The sequence below is a fragment of the Lampris incognitus genome, chromosome 3 (assembly GCF_029633865.1).
Source record: "Lampris incognitus isolate fLamInc1 chromosome 3, fLamInc1.hap2, whole genome shotgun sequence".
Classification (NCBI taxonomy): Eukaryota; Metazoa; Chordata; class Actinopteri; order Lampriformes; family Lampridae; genus Lampris; species Lampris incognitus.
In genome coordinates this window covers 92,817,215-92,835,272 of record NC_079213.1, presented here as the reverse complement: position 1 = coordinate 92,835,272, position 18,058 = coordinate 92,817,215, and the positions used below count along the sequence as shown (strand labels likewise).

Sequence of the window (18,058 nt, the reverse complement as noted above, 5' to 3'; positions counted from 1 at the left end):
CCCCCCGAACAGGCGCCCCGACCTACCAGAGGAGGCGCCAGTGTAGCGACCAGGACATACACCCACATCCGGCTTCCCACCCGCAGACTCAGCCAATTGTATCTGTAGGGATGCCTGACCAAGCTGGAGGTAACACAGGGATTCGTACTGGCAATCCTCGTGTTGGTAGGCAATGGAATAGACCACCATGCTACCCGGATGCTCAATATATTTCTTTTTAACTCTGCAGACAATATCTGCAATTCAAAAGCTTATATCATGATATTTTGAATTAATTTCCTAGACATGAACAGACCAAGCAGACAAGTATAGGAACTGCTCGTTTTGGTAAAAGTTTGGGACCTTCTACCTGTTCTTTGCAGCTTTTCTAGTAGAGATGACTGTATTCCAGTCATCGTGGTACATCACAGCTGAATGATCATAGAGATCATAGAGTGAAACCTAGCTCAGAGCTGTGCCTTCTGTCCAGTACCTTTCTCATCCACCATGGAGGGAATGCTGTCACTGCGAAGAGAGTCGTCTGCCGCTGTGGGAGCGTCTTCCTCTATGGAGCTGCAACTTGCGACCTTCTCCCTCCTCAAAGGCATGCTCCTCTCCTGTGATCCCTCTTTCGTCCTTTTTTCTTCTGCTCCCTCCTTTCGACTTCTCTCCCTCTGGTCAGAGGAAGCCTGCAATGGGCTCAGGTGGCTGCTGCTGTCTCCATCACTGGAAAGAAAATGGGGGGAAAAATTAGTGGATTTCGTGACTGTCTCAAACTTGTCCGGTCTGTCTGAGTAACTGACATCACGTTGAAAATGAAATTTAAAATATAGCATATGTACACAGAGGGAGGTAATAAAAAGAAATGTAAGAAGTCAAGGCAGTCGCAACTCAGTTGTGAAACAGAAGTAAATTTCAACCCAGTAGATTATTTTTTGGAGAAAAAAAAGGGGATTTCCATCCAACACAAGTCTGACAATAAAGTAGCCATTTGGTACCTGAGGTTGGGTCTCCTGGAGGGCAGTGAGTCAGACTGACTGCAACTGTCCAGGGGAGAGGGGGGCTCTTCTGGCCCTGCCCTACTGCCTGACACCTCACTCCTGGAGTGGTAAGAAAGTACACAGAAGACAAGAGATATGGTTAGTGAGAATTTGGGTCGTCTCTTTGACTTCATGCATCAGTGGTCATGGTGTTAAATCCTTTCTACTTAGTTTAAGTAAATAATTGTCTGATTGAACTGTGCTAGTAGTTTGAAACACAAATAGAGGCTGGAGTAGTTGTACTCTAAATAGAGGGGGGAAAAAAAAAGACACGTTGAAGTGAATATTCTCAACAATTTGCAAAAACTGGGAAAAGCCAGTAATGTGTCAGTTTACCTTTCAGTGTCAGCTTTGGCTTGTAGTTGTTTCATGTTGTGCTGTTCTCTCTGCTGGTCCAAAAGAGATGTGACAGCCGAAGGTACAATCAATGCCCCGGCTATCTGAGACCGTGCCAACTCTGTCATCTGACAGACAAGACAACATGAAAGTTATCATCAAACACCACTTTTCTACTGCAACTGGACTTGGTATACCAAGTCCCAAGTCCAGTTGCACTCGATTCAATTCCTTTGGATAACCATGACCTGGATGAATGAGAACATTCACAGACACTTTTCTACTGATTTACCAAGTTGGATTTGCTGGTCTGTGACAATGACATCGAAGGTTGGTCCCGTCCACCTCGGTGTTCGTTTATCAATATGAATCTGCTATGGTTACAAATAAAGGTAGGGACTGTCTTCCAGGCAAAAGATAAAGTAGCGAGCACAGACCTCTTTGATGTGTCGGGCAGCATCAGCTGTGTAGCGGGCCGCCTCAACTTGTTGAGTCATCATTTTAGCCGTGGATTCTTGGAGACCACCCAAAGTCTCTTGTTGGGTCACTGCCATGCTTTCCTGCAAGTCTGCATGAGCCTGGACATAATCACACAAGCACCACACACCTTGTGTTAAAAGGCGGGGAAACAGGCTGTATGTATGGCCTTGTCCATAAGTTTGTGAACATCACTTGAAAACATCCTAAATGCTTTTGTGTATGTGTGTTTTATGTGTGTATGTACCCTGACTGCTCTGTGTCTGCTCTCCTCCAGCTGTAGCTGTGCCTCCAGAGCTTCCCTCTCAGCCTTTATTTTCAGTTCATATAGTTCACGCTCATGGCGCTGCTGCTGGGCCTGCAAGAGTCAAAGGTTAAAGAGCAGGTCAGAGCAAAGTATAAATATAGACAGACCTATTAAAGAAATATGTCATTGAAACTTATGGGGGAAAATCAGCCGGTAAAATTATTTATAGAATATTGAAGACACAAAGAAACAAAAATTATGTTAAATTAAATCCAAAACAGCCCCTCTAAAAAAAATAAAAAAATAAATAAATAAAATGCAGATTTTTTTTTTGTATTCGATTGTTTTTGAGCACAGTTCACACCACCGAAGTACATTATCTTGCAAAATATTGGAAAAAAAAACCACAGTCATAATCCATTGAAAAGATAATATATCCTTGTTGGATGCTGCTACCACCCAGCTGCCCATTGTGTTGTTCATCATGCTGTAATGCTCGCCTATGATCAGCCCCACTGTCCACATCTGCAACCCTTCTTTCACCTTCAGTATCTGGGCCAATGATACACTCTCCTGCTGGGCCATGGACACACCCCTCAGCCTTTCCACATCCCCCAACTGTCGGAGAGACTCCTCAACGGATTCCAAGTAGGTGAGCTCCGCTGTCATACGCTGCTGCAATACAGTGGGGGCATACTGCAGCTCACCTGGAAGAGGAAGAGTGAGAGGGGAGAAAGGGAAGGTGAGCGGGGAATGAGAAATAGCAGAAGGGAGGTTGGTTGAGCAGATTACTGCCGTTAACCTCACTAGGAATATACAGTGCATCCGGAAAGTATTCACACCCCTTCACTTTCCCCACATTTTGTTATGTTACAGCCTTATTCCAAAATGGATTAAATTCCTTTTTTTCTCATCAATCTCCACACAATACGCCATAATGACAAAGTGAAAAAGGTTTTGTAGAAATTTTTGCAAATTTATTAAAAATAAAAAACTGAAATATTGCATGTACATAAGTATTCACACCCTTTACTCAGTACTTGGTTGAGGCACCCTTGGCAGCGATTACAGCCTCAAGTCTTCTTGGGTATGAAGCCACAAGCTTGGCACACCTATATTTGGAGTATTTCTCCCATTCTTCTCTGCAGATCCTCTCGAGCTCTGTTAGATGGGGAGCGTCGCTGCACAGCTATTTTCAGGTCTTTCCAGAGATGTTCAATGGGGTTCAAGTCTGGGCTCTGGCTGGGCCACTCAAGGACATTCACAGACTTGTCCCGAAGCCACTTCTTCGTTGTCTTGGCTTTGTGCTTAGGGTCGTTGTCGTGTTGAAAGGTAAACCTTCGTGCCAGTCTGAGGTCCTGAGCGCCCCAGAGCAGGTTTTCATCAAGGATCTCTCTGTACTTTGCTCCATTCATCTTTCCCTCGATCCTGACTAGTCTCCCAGTTCCTGCTGCTGAAAAACATCCCCAGAGCATGATGCTGCCACCACCACGCTTCACTGTAGGGATGGTATTAGCAAGGTGATGAGAGGTGCCTGGTTTCCTCCAGATGTGACGTTTGGCATTCAGGCCAAAGAGTTCAATCTTGGTTTCATCAGACCAGAGAATCTTGTTTCTCATGGTCTGATAGTCCTTTGGGTGCTTTCTGGCAAACTCCAAGCGGGCTGTCATGTATGTACCTTTTACTGAGCAGAGGCTTCCGTCTGGCCACTCTACCATAAAGGCCTGATTGGTGGAGTGCTGCAGAGATGGTTGTCCTTCTGGAAGGTTCTCCCATCTCCACAGAGGAACGCTGGAGCTCTGTCAGAGTGACCATTGGGTTCTTGGTCACCTCCCTGACCAAGGCCCTTCTCCCCCGATTGCTCAGTTTGGCTGGGCGGCCAGCTCTAGGAAGAGTCCTGGTAGATCCAAACTTCTTCCATTTACGAATGATGGAGACCACTGTGCTCTTCGGGACCTTCAAAGCTGTAGAAATTTTTTTTTACCCTTCCCCAGATCTGTGCCTCAATACAAACCTGTCTTGGAGGTCCACAGACAATTCCTTTGACTTCATGGCTTGGTTTCTGCTCTGACAGGCACTGTCAACAGTGGGACCTTGTACAGACAGGTGTGTGCCTTTCCAAATCATGTCCAATCAATTGAATTTACTACGGGTGGACTCCAATCAAGATGTAGAAACATCTCAAGGATGATCAGTGGAAACAGGATGAACCTAAGCTCAATTTTGAGTGTCATAGCAAAGGGTGTGAATACTTATGTACATGCAATATTCCAGTTTTTTATTTTTAATAAATTTGCAAAAATTTCTACAAAACCTTTTTCACTTTGTCATTGTGGGGTATTGTGTGTAGCTTAATGAGAAAAAAAAGGAATTTAATCCATTTTGGAATACGGCTGTAACATAACAAAATGTGCGGAAAGTGAAGGGGTGTGAATACTTTCCGGATGCACTATATAAATATGTGAGAACAAAAACATAGAGGAAGAGAGAGGTGCTCAAGACATTAATAGTTCATTGTGTCCGTAAAAGCTGTACTTACTTGTGGTTTCTGCTCTACCACTGGGTCTGGGAATGTGTGTTCCAGGAACAGCAGCCGGTCTACCCTCGGGTGTTACTGGAGATCCACTTCTTAAACCCAGGCCTATATTTGGGATGTCTGCCCCCACTGAGGAGCCACTTCTTACAGACACGTCAGGAGAGTCTGCCCCTGGAGGAGAGCCGGAAGGGGATGCCTGACTAGGGCTGTCCACTGGAGACTTATTACCATCCAACCCAAAACTAGAGAAAAAGATTTAAAAAAGAGAAAAACATGAATGAAAGCTGTTACACATGAGGCAGTCAAATGTATACTTGAAACAATATGAAGGTGCTGCACTACAATAATCATAGCAGGTAGTAAGTTAGATTGGATACACTGGATCACGTGGATATATTTATGGTTTTCAGGCAATGATTTTTTTGTTTGACCATTCGATAATGACTTCCTTTGTATGATGAAAACATCCCGTATATCAAACAGAAGTGTATTTTAGGTCAGTTCACACTATGCATATTTCAAGATCTAGTAGAGAAGACACATAGAGGACTGACTTTGTTGAACAACAAATAACAGGGGGACCCCGGCCCAGGTCTACTGCTGAGTGGAGCAATGTAACCATACTATGTGAAGGGCAGAGACCCTCCATCAATAGATATATTGTCCTGCTCGGAGCGGGACCACAGGCCAAGGACGCCATCTTAAGAGATTGAGAAAACACTCTGTTCCCTCAATAGGGCCAGCAGAAGAGACAATTGCGCTTCTTTGCTCCATTGATGATCAACAGATTTAGTTATCACAACATGACAATGACCTCTGGGCTGAAATAAGTTATCCATCACACTTACACAGAGATAAACATGCAACAGAGAGCTGCAATGGATACTTCATCAAGCAAAAGCATGGCACATTCATCATGAATGTGCCATGCAAGATGATATCTTTGTAGTCGTTTCCATCCCAGTCGACAGGCAATGAGTTTCAACACAAGGAAAAGAACTTGTGTTGTAAATGACATTAAAGGACATTTAGTTATGTTTGAAATCGCATTGTCTTCCAGTCATCTTGGAAAACAGACAGTCCCCTTCAAAGATATGGCAAGAATCTCCCACCTGGATTTCAGAAACATGCCACTGGAGAGCTCAAATGTCATTACTGTGAGGGGGGAGGACCCAACACCCCCCCTCCCTTGGAGACATGCCCAAACTGTGGTGAAGCTGGCTGTCCTGACCCACCACCTCTCAGGCCCCACAAACAAAAGGGCTAGTGTTCTGTCCCTTTACGAGCTGCAGTGTGACACTTCTGCAGAGCACTGCTTAAATCCTTGAGTCCTCTACAGAGCGGAAAGCCGCAAGATGGGTTGTTCTGGCAGCCCTAACTAGAGTTCCCTATGCACAGTTTAACAATTATCACTTGGTCATCATGTTCGGATAAATGAACCTTAGGGGAATTAAGTGCTGGACAAGCTGAGGTGATGAAGGGCGTTGAGTGTTTCAGGATAGGAACAAGGGGGACGTCCTATTACTAAATACTAATGGCAGTGGTGAAAAGATCCCATTCATCCCAAACTGGGCCCAAACACAGGTTTTCAACTTCCATTTTATTTTGGCTTGGAAATACTAAGCGAAGGAAACAGTGCGGCTGGTGTCACCTTCCAAGTTCATTTAGTTTCTCCCTTAACAGAATTAACATTGTGGGGTTGAGTCATTTTGGAACAAGAAAAGTAAGTTTCATCACTGTCACAGCGACACATCACCACAACACTAGGAAATAAAAGTTCCTGTATGATGACTTTGTATAAATAAATATAAAAAATAAATCAAATAAAATCCCATTGTTAACCTATACTAACCGATTCATGGACAATATGATAAGCATTAATTTGTATGTCCACAGCACTACCATTTTACACAGAAAGCAGTACCACTCGAAAGGTTTAAGAAAACAAAAGAGGAAGGAAATATTAAAGGCCACACTGGAGTTGAACCAAACTGGGAATCTCAGACAGGAGGAACTTTTTGATAGTTCTAAGAACTGTTGGAGAACTATCCCTTTTTATTGTGTCCACACTGCAGGAACTGGGAACGATCGTAGTTCTTAGAATGCCATTTTGAGGGACTTTTTAACTCCTACTTCAGGGTAGGCACTTACCCGGCACAAGAGGAACCTTGACTGACAAGTTTGCATGACTGATCGAACATGAGACAATGGAGCAGCGGCAACCACCATTTTTAAAAACCTGCGTAAAACGTTAGCCATGTACACAAAAGCTCTTAACGTTAGCCTTTAAAAATGGAACAAAACACAGACCAATGGACCGACAGTGAAGTCCAGGCTTTATCGTGCGTCAACATGAAAACACACAGTCTAAATTTGCATGTCCCCTTTACAACTCTGTTATCATGAATCCCATGGCACACAACAAACACACAGCTCTGATCATGGCATCCTCCATGTTGTTGTTGCATCATGCACAGAATAAGATAAACGTTTGTATTCATACACATTTGACATTGGTATACTAACCGCGCAGAAATGACATTGGTATACTAACCACTGGTTTGGTATACTAACCACTGGTTTAAGTCATTTCAGAGTCCCTGGTGGTGCGAATGCAAACACTAAAAAAGCCCTGGAAGGATCATAGCTCTCAGGGAACCTCCCCAGCGGGTAGTTCCTGTCAAAAAAGTCCCTAGAACTGCTTGGTCCAAAAGCACTTTATAATATACTTGAAGGGCTCTTAATTGAAAAAAGCCTTATGGGAAGAAAACAACACTTTTGCAGATGACAGGTTTTGAAATTTTGCTCTGGTAAACTGCACATACAAAACCCCCATACTGTTTCTCATTAAATTACCTTCGGAGGGAGTACCCCGAGGCTCCCCCCAGTGTACCATCAGAGGGGATACTCCTGGCCTGGCTGTAGACTGAGTTCTTCTCTGAGCCTCTTTTCTTGGATTCAGCAGATGGGGCTTCAGACGTTGGTGAACGGGGGCTCCTCTGCTCATCCACCACAGTGGCATCATGTCGGTCGGATGATGCACCTGCAGAAGAAGGGAGACACTATTCATTATAACACAGTATGAAGGCAGCCATCACTCTGCAAACCGGTGAATTTTCAAGAACAGTGTTTCCCGAAAAACTTGGGAGAGACAGGGAGAACATGGAAAATATGAAAGATGTTCGCAATTTTTTTTCTAAATTTTTCTCTAAATCTAGAACATACTTAATTTACAGCTCTACTTGGTGTAAAATTTGTTGTATAAATATATTTTCAACCAGACCAGTGTTGACTAGAATTGTTTCTCACCTCTCTTTCCTGTTGAGCCCCTGGAGAGGGGCGAGGAGCCAGGTGTGGAGCCACAGGACAGATGAGGGGATTGAATAGATGAATGAAGGGAGTTTAGGTCTCTCGCCCTTTTCTCATATGGGGATCTCCTCTTTAGCTCCTCAAAGTGACTGTTCACACTGAGCGAGAGGAGAGACAAGATTAAATAACCGTTTTACTTCACAGAATATGATGTAACCACCCCCTGAAATGAAAAGCTCAAGAAATAAAAAAAAACAAAACTGAAAGTCCGAAATCTACCAGCCCACCTAAATCTAATTACCAACTACTATAAGCTAATTTGCAGGCTTTGATGCATTATTGAGCTTTGATGAACTATTACTAGGCCTTTTACTATGAATGTATTTTATGTTTTGATTTTTTCTACTTTCATAATCACTATAACTTTATCATACACGATTAAACGGAAATGGATGAGCCGCTGTGGCGACCCCTAACAGGAGCAGCCAAAAGCAGTAGTAGTAGATTGAGCTTTGATGAACATGTTAGAAAAGATCTCATGTCCTTCAACAGAGAACCATTACAAACTTAGGAAATATGTGCCATCAAAGTTTCTAGACCTTGAAATAATCTGATGTGGTACTTAGGCTATCTAAATTAGCATCCATTTTTTTACTTCTTACTTCTCAACTTGTTTTTCTTACATTTATCATTCTTGGCAGCCTTTTTTATCTTAGAAAGAGCTGCCATTTTTTGCCTCGTCTTTTACTATGAATGTATTTTATGTTTTGATTTTTTCTCCTTTCATAATCACTGTAACTTTATCATACACTATTAAAGATTTTCTAAAAAGCACTACACAAAGATCCCTGATACTATTTTATTATAAACAACTAAAGACTTGTTGGAGCCTTGTGAGTGCCCATATAAAATGCCCACTGCAGATATAGCACCATTACCTTTATACTATAATTAAAGCTTAGTTAGTATCTGTATGGGACATTACACATCTAACGGTCTGAGACCCAAGTGCAAGTATGTCTGCTGAGCCGCACGTGTCATGAGTGACATCCAGTGGTAAGTTTATGAACAAGTCCAGCTTATTTCTCTAACCTGCGATTATTGTGTCCTCTCTTCGACTGCCCACTTGTTCCACTACTACGAGTTGACACAAAGTCGTTCTCATAGGTTGCTACATCACCGGGGCTAGCTCCAGACTGGACAGATCGGACAGACGGAGATCTTTTCTCCGGCTTATCCTCACCCACTATCAGATAAACATAGGGAGGAAAAAAATTGTCAGGGAGAAATTGGAAAGTTTCTCCTGTTGTGATTATCCTACTTACTGGTGAAAGGTAGATGATACACTGCAAAATTAACAAAAACAATGTACTACTGTTAAGGTAAATCATCCATTATTCATCCATTATCCAAACCGCTTATCCTGCTCTCAGGGTTGCGGGGATGCTGGAGCCTATCCCAGCAGTCATTGGTAAATCATAAGTACCTAAATTTCTCTGAATTTTAATACTCATGTACAAGTTTACCTTTCACATGGCTATGAAGGGTCTTGGTGAAAATGTTGATGACACTAAGAGGGCTCCCTTTGTTTAGCTCCTCCCAGGCTTGTTTGCTACCATCCCTTAGAGAAAAGGGAGAGTACCTCTCTGCCTCTCTTTGGAAATGGGACAGAGGCTGATAGTCCCCTCTCTGACCCACACAGAAGTCCTGAGCACCCAGACGATCTGCTAGTCCAGCTATGTGATTGTGGGAGTGGCGAGGAGGGTCTGCATCATCCTCAGAGAGACTCCCCTCGCTCAAGAGAGGACCCTCACTAATGGAGCCTCCACTTGATTCATGGTGTTCAGGCTTCTTTCCATTCATCTCCTCCCCCTCAATTGTTCCATATTCTCTCCCCTGTCCCAACCTTTCCATCTTCTCTCCCTTCTCTAGGCCATTGACCAACGTCCTCCCTTCTTGTGTTTCGTTGTTTAGGGTGTGGCCCCCAACACCAGCAGCTGTGGTTTCCAGCCTGAAGAAATTGGTTTGCAAACCATTTTTCTCTTTCTGCCTTCTAAAGGTGCCTTCTGAAGCTGCCAGGTTGCCCACAAATGGCAGATCCACTGCATTGTATGAACTCTGACCTGCACTACACAAAATCCTCTGGATCCTCAGAGCTAGGTCATCAGGATCTGTTGTGGCAGCTATGGCTGTTTCTCTGACAGGTGGGCTGAATGCCTTTGCCCAGCGTCCATCGTCGTGGTTCATTTGAGAGGGCTGAGGAGCAAAAATGGCATCGACATCCAAAGCAGTTGCTGAGCCATAGTTGATCCCCTCGCCAGCTAGTTTCCGTGCTTCACTCTCTATGCGTTGGGAGAGGGATGCGGCTGTGGCCTTTAGAGCTTCGATGCGGGACATCTTGGACTGCAACCTGTTGGGAGGTGCTGTAGTTGGCTCTGGGACCTGTCTGTGTCCTCCAGCGGATGCCCCAGCCTCCAGCCTGAGAAGCTGTGAGAGGAGATGGTCACTAGGTGGCACCAGAGCACTACTGCTGGGAGCAGAGGCTGGTCGGACTGCTGAGTTCAGGCCAGGCTGAAGCCAGGAGGGAACTCCCACACCCAGATCATTCCTATATAAGTGGAACAGAAAAATAAAAATGGGACAGGAGGGAAGGAAGTAGAGAAGGCAGGTTAATAAGGCACTGGGTTCTAAAAACACTGAACCCTAAACTGCTTGGGTCAAGTCAAGTCAAGTCAATTTTATTTGTATAGCCCAGGTGTATGTGTAGCCCTCCACTCAATGAAGCCACCTTCCCTGGCCACTGCTCCAAATGACAGAAAATACTTAGACTGGCTGACTTAATAAGAGATCATTAATTCTGTAATGTAAACTGGAAAGGGAAGGGATATTTTTAAAGTGCGAGTACTGCAGGTAAACCCAAAATAAACAGTTGAAAAAAACCCCAACATATATTTATTTATTTATTATTCGACATGAGATATCTGCAAATGTCATTTGATATGGCATGTTCTCTAAAATGCTAAATTCCTAACTAAAAGGGCAGTCAATGTGTTTTATAGATGTCATCACAAGGCATTTGCAAATGATTTTAAAATCTTTATGCTGATATACCCAATATATAACCTACTAGTTTGAATGTCATAAGTTCACAAGGTTCTAGGATAAAATCACAACAAAACATCCTACTGACAGCAACTAAAATTGAGATCTAATGGCCATGGATAGAGGAGAAATTCTAAAGGAACGCAAACTCCGTGGAAACTACAAACATGATTTACCCATTATCTAAATGAAATCATGCCCTGTTTACTTAATTCAGAGGGTCATCTGAGGCGTTATCTTTTGCATCTAAAATAGGAGTTGGGACAGTAAAAATTCCCTATTTGGAGTTCATCTGGTACTGAAAAAAAAAAGAGCTGCAAGGCTTGGGAGGCACTCATAAAACTTACTGGTGGAAAATAAGTGTCTGACGAACAAACAGTGCCTCTGTCTAATGTAGTCAGGTGATTCTCAAATAGTTAGACATTGTACATTACATATATTTGTTGAGTTTGTTTACAAGTGCCTATTAGATATTTTTGCCGTGTGTATTGGAGGTGGTGGGCAGTTGTCTGTGTGGTTGCAGGGGGAAGGGGCGATGCTGTAGAGTTGTTGCCAGCCTTTAACTCAAGGGTCATCCCGTACAAAAATACAGTGTTACAAAGCATGTGAGACACTTGCAAGGGTTGCCTATGGAAACTAAATGAAAACAAACAGTTGTTCTGTTTGATATTGTCAGGTGATTCCCTAGTAATTATGTACCACACAATATTTTCAGCAGATCAAAGAATATGAGTGGGAGAACTTATCTATGCCCATGTTTGCCCAATAAAAACTAGATCTGAAGTATCTGCTGTTATCGATAGAGGAGGTGGTGGGACAGGTGTGTGTGTGTGTGTGTGTGTGTGTGTGTGTGTGTGTGTGTGTGTGTACATGTTTAGCTATCCTTGTGTGAACCAAATGTCCTCATTAGGATAGCAAAACCTGACAGCACCTACCTTGTGTGGACATTGCAGAGGTCCTCACAAGGAATATTTTAGGGTTAGGACTTGGTTTTAGGGTTACGGTTAGAATTAGGGTTAGGTTAAGGTAAGGGTTGAAACCAGACTGTGTGTGTGTGTGTGTGTGTGTGTGTGTCCACCTTGAGAGTGGAGGAGGTGGATGTTCTGACAAAGACATATCACTGCTGGAGGGACTTTGGGGTGGTTCGAGTCTCTTATTCTCCTTGTCCGACTCCCCTGAAGGCTGGTACACTGGCTTCTGCAACTGAACACATACATACATACATATATATATGCATGCACACACAACTCAGAAGCTTGTGGTTCTTCATATACTTTCTCTTTCTTCATTAATCTTGTAACCTATTATTGGGTTATTTTTATTGGATGTTGCAATGTCTCCTACCAGTTGACTAGAAGTAGGTAGTACAGTAGGTTGTGTCTGTGTTGCTTCTGCACCCAGCTGGGCCTCCTCCAGCAGCAGCTTGGTGTAGGTTTCCTGTAGCCTCTTCTGTACTGGGGCCACAGGCACCACAGGGGGATGGGCCAGTGCTTTACCTACTCCTCTTTGCTTCTTATAGAGCTCCTGCAGTCTCTGGTTCCTCCTCTCCGCCTCCTCTCTCTGTGCTCTCTTCTCCTCTGCCTGACGCCTCTTTCTCTCCTCCTGTTGCCGAACGATGTACTGGCGGACAGAATCTGCATCATAGTGACGCTTCCTCTGCCCTGTCTCTGTAGTGTGGACAGGCTCTGGTTGGTGTTTGGCTGGGCTGGTGCTGCGGGAGCCTCGCAGATAGTTGCCAGCTGCAGCAATAGACCCCAAGGCAGAGACTGAGGCCCTTGTTAGAGACCCCGATCCCCCTCTCCCTCTTCTACTTCGATCCCCTCTCCGGGACCTCTGCCGTGCCCTCTCCTCTTCCTCCTCAGCTGCTCGGCACTCCAGCTGCAGGTCATCCAGTATGCCCTGGATGTCTGCTGACAACAGATCTGTGCTCACAGCCACTGGGGCCTTGTCCTGAGCTGCAGCTGAAGAAATGGGTGTGGGCATGGAGTGGGAGTTGCTCCGCCCTTGGCTACTGCTGTGAGACCTCTCTCTGCTGTTGCGGTGCGACTGCCGGTTTGATTCAGAGCGGGGATCAGAACTGGAGCGGTGAAAGGGACCTGAGGACATTTACAGAAAGGTACGTTTGGTAACTGGTGGTCAGCGTAACACTGGAAACAAACACACAGCAGCATTAATGAAGTGCAGGCAGATGGAAAGAAGGTGAGGGGGAGAAAAAGCAGAAATGTTTGTCACATGCTAGCACTTCGAATGCAAAGATATGAATTTAAATGTGTGTTATGCAGTGAAAGCATCAGCAATTTCTATCTAGCAACTACATTGCCTTTATTCTCATCAGAGACATAGTGGCGCAATAAAGCATTCTACAGTTATCAGAAAATTAAGAAACCATTATTTTGTAAAGCACAGCTGTTCATGAAGAGTTTATAGCAGAAAATTAAGTGGATTCTGATTTGCATCAGTGATGCATAGCATGACATAACATTTGACTGGATCTGACAAACAAATGCAAAGGTGTAAGTAGCCTCAATGCAATCCACACTCAAAAATGCCCAACTAGATATTTCCACTAGAATATGCAACTCTGCAAAAATGAGTGAGTTAGATAAAAAAAAAAAAATCAAAAAAATTAAACCCCCCCCCCCTCTCTGCCTCCTCCTTCCATCCCTTAAACCCCCCCTCCAAACCAGGTTCATGTGCTTGCATGATTTTGCCCTTCATTAACAGGCAAAACTCAATTGCCGTTGAAAATATACACATGTAAAAACTATTTTTTCCAGCAAATCTCTTAGTTATACCAACATTGTATGAAACTTGGTCACAGTAAACTGAGTCAGTGTATCCATGTATGTTTCAGAGTGAAATTCAAACAAAAAAATCTTACATACCTAAGTATTAACTATGAATATCAGACAGGGCATGTAAAGTGATGCTGTGCTTTCTAGGAATATGGCTGCTCTGGTTGTTATGAAGCATCTCTCCACCCTACTGTGCCACTCCCCTGAGTACAAGGCTCCTATACTTGGGGCAATCTCAGGAAATCAGACCATGTTTAATTGTGCAGCCAACCAGAAACCATCAGTCAATCTCTATTCCTTCTGGTCACTGGAAGCCAGCATGGGTTAGGCTAACAGAGACAGAGAGACTGTAGCTGTGTGGACAAGGTAGCAAACGTAGACTCTTTATTTATTGATATTCCTCTGCTGGCTCTGTTATATGGCTGGCTGTCAGAATGTGGGTCCCTTAACATGCAAAAGCACTATAACATGCACTGATAATACAGCTGCCATTTACACAAAAATAAGCTCCACTACAGGAAAACAACACTTAAGTGTATTTCTTTTACTATTCAACTGATGGTAAAATCAACGTAATGAGGAAAAGAGCAAACAAGTCTGAAGACAACGGAAGATGGCTGAAGGAGGGGGAAAACAACATTAATAATAATAATGGCAATAATACAGAAAAGTGTGGTGGTTGCTAATTTACTGATTTTGTTTCCTCAAATAATGCTGAAAATTGGCTGTTATGAGGGACTGGGGGTGTGGGTAATAAAAGAGGTTGTCAAAAAGAAATAAGAGGGCTACAGTGGCAACATCAGACAGGACTGTAGTGGTGTGTGAAGAAAAATTGAGTATGTAGGTCTCCAGGCCCACCTGTTTTACTCAGTCTGTCAGATGGCTGGGGTTTGTCCTCCTTAGGCAACCTGGGAGCTGGACCCAGCACCATCTTCACCAACTTCTGGCCCTCCCTCCATGACGAAGGACCGATCACTGCAGAAGGACAGAGAATCAACACCTATTAGCCTATCACTGTTGGGAATCACAGAATTAATCTCTTGGGTTCTAATGTTTCACAGGCCACATAAAGCCTTCATGCAAGCAGATATGCTTGTGAATGGTTGCGTTATGTTTACTTTGTTTGTAGCACACACAGAGACACACACATACACACGCATGCACAAAGTATAAGGCTGAGAGAAACTGAGACATGAAAGAAAATATGACAGTCAAGACGTATAGCTTCAATAAGACTAATCTAATAGACTTGCTGAACACAACACTCCACTGGCCTAATAAAGAGTAGCCATGCTACATTATGCAAGTGCCCATCTAAGACAAATCTGCAGGCAAAATTAATTCTTTTTAAGTTTCATGCAATTTTAATCTAACATCTCTGGTTTATGCATAACATTGTGAAATTCAGTTTGCAAAAATGACTCAAAGCATTGTAGGATTTTCTGAAGGGAAATAATAAACAATGGTACTGGCACTTTCAGATGAGGCTAAATTACCATCCACAAATAGACACCTTTAAATAAAAATGTATCAGTATTACCATCCACTAACAGACAGCTTTAAATAAAAATGTATCAGTATTCTGCTAACTAAACTTATTCAACCTCCATGTACCACCGGTCCAATTTCACATGTGTGAACCCTGCACACCAGAGCCTGGTAATGAACATCAACTATCCGGGCAACTGTTTGTACTGGGTGGATGAGCCAACAGGGCAGAACCTGATCACAGATCTCAAAGAGGCTATTAATAGAGCTGTGCCTGCTTGGATCAGAAATCAGGCTGAGAGGAGAGAAGAGCGATGACTCAGGGGCTGGAGGACAGGATAATACTACAGTGGCAAGGAATGAAGGGGATCAGGTGTGCTCAAGACAAAGAGAATGAACGACAGAGCACATTAAGCAGAGTCAAACTTGAAAGAGCAAAATAAAGCGTGAATGAGTTTGTGTGTGTGTTAACTGCCTCCATCGATGCATGTAGGAATACTTTCTACCCAGGGTCAATATTCTCAGCTGTTAATGCTCTGCCTGGGATAAAGTAGTAGGTGGCTACCATGCTGAATACCAATAGCAGCATGTCTCTAAACCACTGGCAGGTCACAGTCAGCATGTCACACATACTGGACATTTCTCCAGCGATAAGATACTTAGCACAACATGGGCTGCCAGCAATAGATTGGAACAAACAAACAGGACTGTTAAGACACAACTGAGCAGATGAACAATTACTACAGCATTCAGAAGGTGTTACCTATTGGAATTGTTTCCAAAATTAAAAAAAAGAAAAGAAAGAAAGTCCTTTCCTTATAGTCCACAACGAAATACACAATTACTGAAAATGTGTTATTAGAATGCAGAGTCCCTGTTTCCAGTGGTGAGCATGTTCCAGTGTCTGTATTGGATTATAAAGAAGTGACTACATTTCTATGCAGGCTTGACTGTATAATTTACTCCAGTTAAGCAAAAATCAGACTGCCACTTCAGATCAACTGTTTATACGCAGGAGAAAATCACCTCAGCTACCAGGTTTTCTTTAGACTATGGACAGTTAAGTTGCTGCACTGCATCCTGGTTAAAATAGCTGGAATAAGTTTAAATTTTGGATTTATAGCTTCAATTAAACACAGTTATTGATTTGTTATGAGAAAGTGTGCGCACATTCTCAGAGTGGAAGTCGTTGTGCTAACAGACCACAGTTGGATTGAAATAATGGAAGTGCTAACAGCTAAATGATGACTGCAGTGGTGTGAGTAAGAGCCCAAGGGCTGCTGTGTGAGAAAGAGAGAAAGGAGAGAAGAAATAAAGGGAGAACATGGCAGAGGATGAAAAATGAACAATGGTGGCCTAAAAGAGAGAAAGACAAAACTGGAGAGTCAGAGACAAATTGAAGATTGAGGGAGGTGGTCATAAGGTGAACTCTATGCCAAGTGATGGTGTTCTGTGAACCAACTCTGCCTGCACAACCACATGTATTACTACTGAACTGTAACCCACCCTCCCGTTTCAATTCTTCCTCTCAGCTTTACAACTATGTACATCTTCTTCTTTCGGCTTGTTTCCTTGTTTGTAAGAGTGACCACAGCGGATTTTGCAGTTTCCATCGGTACCCTGTGAGGGCACAACACCATGGCGGCCCTCAACCAATCTGGTATGGTCTTGTCAATTCGCTTAATGATTTGGCAAAATTTTACATTGGATGCCCTTCCTGACACAACCACTAACCAAGCTCTCCTCGTAGGTGATGGAAAACTTTAATCCCTGAATGCTTTTCCTTCTTTGTTTCTCGCTTTTAGTTGACCCCCCCCCCCCCAACAGCTCTTGCTGTTTGGGAGACTTTTCTTGTGAATGTGTTTGTGTGTTTTTTTTGGATGGGAATCATGACCACAAACAATGGAAAGGAACAAACGACGAATATTAAGAACAAGGACAGAAAGAAGGATACGAAGGGGAATAAAATAAACAAAAAATGGGAAAGAAAAACACAATGAGAGAGGAAACAGAAAAAACGAGCGAACAGATGGAGAACGACAGAAAAACAGTGGAGAAGAATGTGGAGAAAGGAAAGAGAAATACAGCAAAGAGTTGACAGTGGAAGTGGAGGGAGGTGAAAGAGTTACCATGATGGAAATATTGAAGGAGGTGACGAAAGAGTGTGGGGAGGTAGTTGGTTGCAGAGTAAGATGAGAGAAGATTTTTGACATCACAATGAAGGACAAGGATGGGAAATCCAAATTGATGGACGTCGTGTGAGTGAAAGCAGTGATGATTCACACCAGAGGCATCACAAGCAATGACACGGTGGTGTCCATCAACCTGCTTGTCTATCTGGAGGACTGGAAGATACTGGCAAAGCTGGAAGAATGGGGAGTGAAGGCGTTATTGCCAATTAAATGACGCACGTGGCCTGATACAGAAATAGCTGGCGGAACGAGATTTGTAAAAGTAGTTTCAACGACCAGGTCCGTTCACTCCCCTACTCCACAAAATTTGAGACTCTAAGAGGTGCAGAACATTTCAGAGCCATTCATGACAGACAAGTATGTGTGCGAAGACTCTGCATTAAACCTGGGCACATTTTTAGAGAGTGCCCAGGGTTTACTTTCTTTAAATGCAGTAAGAGAGGACACTATGCGAGAGAGTGTGACGAGCAGAGAGAGATGGAGAGAGAAGAGGAAGAGCAGCAAAGAGAAGGAGGAGGAAGTGGAGGAGAAGAGGTGAGAGCAGAGGAGAACATTGT

General features: G+C 43.4%; 1 protein-coding gene across 1 annotated transcript in view; it reads right to left on the bottom strand.

Annotated features, from left to right (window-relative positions):
* The window catches only part of cep350 (centrosomal protein 350), a 54,461-nt gene that overhangs the window by 24,166 nt on the left and 12,237 nt on the right, over positions 1-18,058 (bottom strand). Inside the window, exons 9-22 of the mRNA XM_056276861.1 lie at positions 14,680-14,796; positions 12,371-13,122; positions 12,105-12,229; positions 9,451-10,532; positions 9,017-9,170; positions 7,925-8,082; positions 7,472-7,658; positions 4,619-4,857; positions 2,623-2,786; positions 2,080-2,190; positions 1,793-1,933; positions 1,356-1,483; positions 978-1,079; positions 473-705 (exon numbers count right to left, since the gene is read on the bottom strand). Coding sequence (XP_056132836.1) covers positions 473-705; positions 978-1,079; positions 1,356-1,483; positions 1,793-1,933; positions 2,080-2,190; positions 2,623-2,786; positions 4,619-4,857; positions 7,472-7,658; positions 7,925-8,082; positions 9,017-9,170; positions 9,451-10,532; positions 12,105-12,229; positions 12,371-13,122; positions 14,680-14,796 — 3,693 coding nt within the window. The remainder of the gene's footprint in view (positions 1-472; positions 706-977; positions 1,080-1,355; positions 1,484-1,792; positions 1,934-2,079; positions 2,191-2,622; positions 2,787-4,618; positions 4,858-7,471; positions 7,659-7,924; positions 8,083-9,016; positions 9,171-9,450; positions 10,533-12,104; positions 12,230-12,370; positions 13,123-14,679; positions 14,797-18,058) is intronic.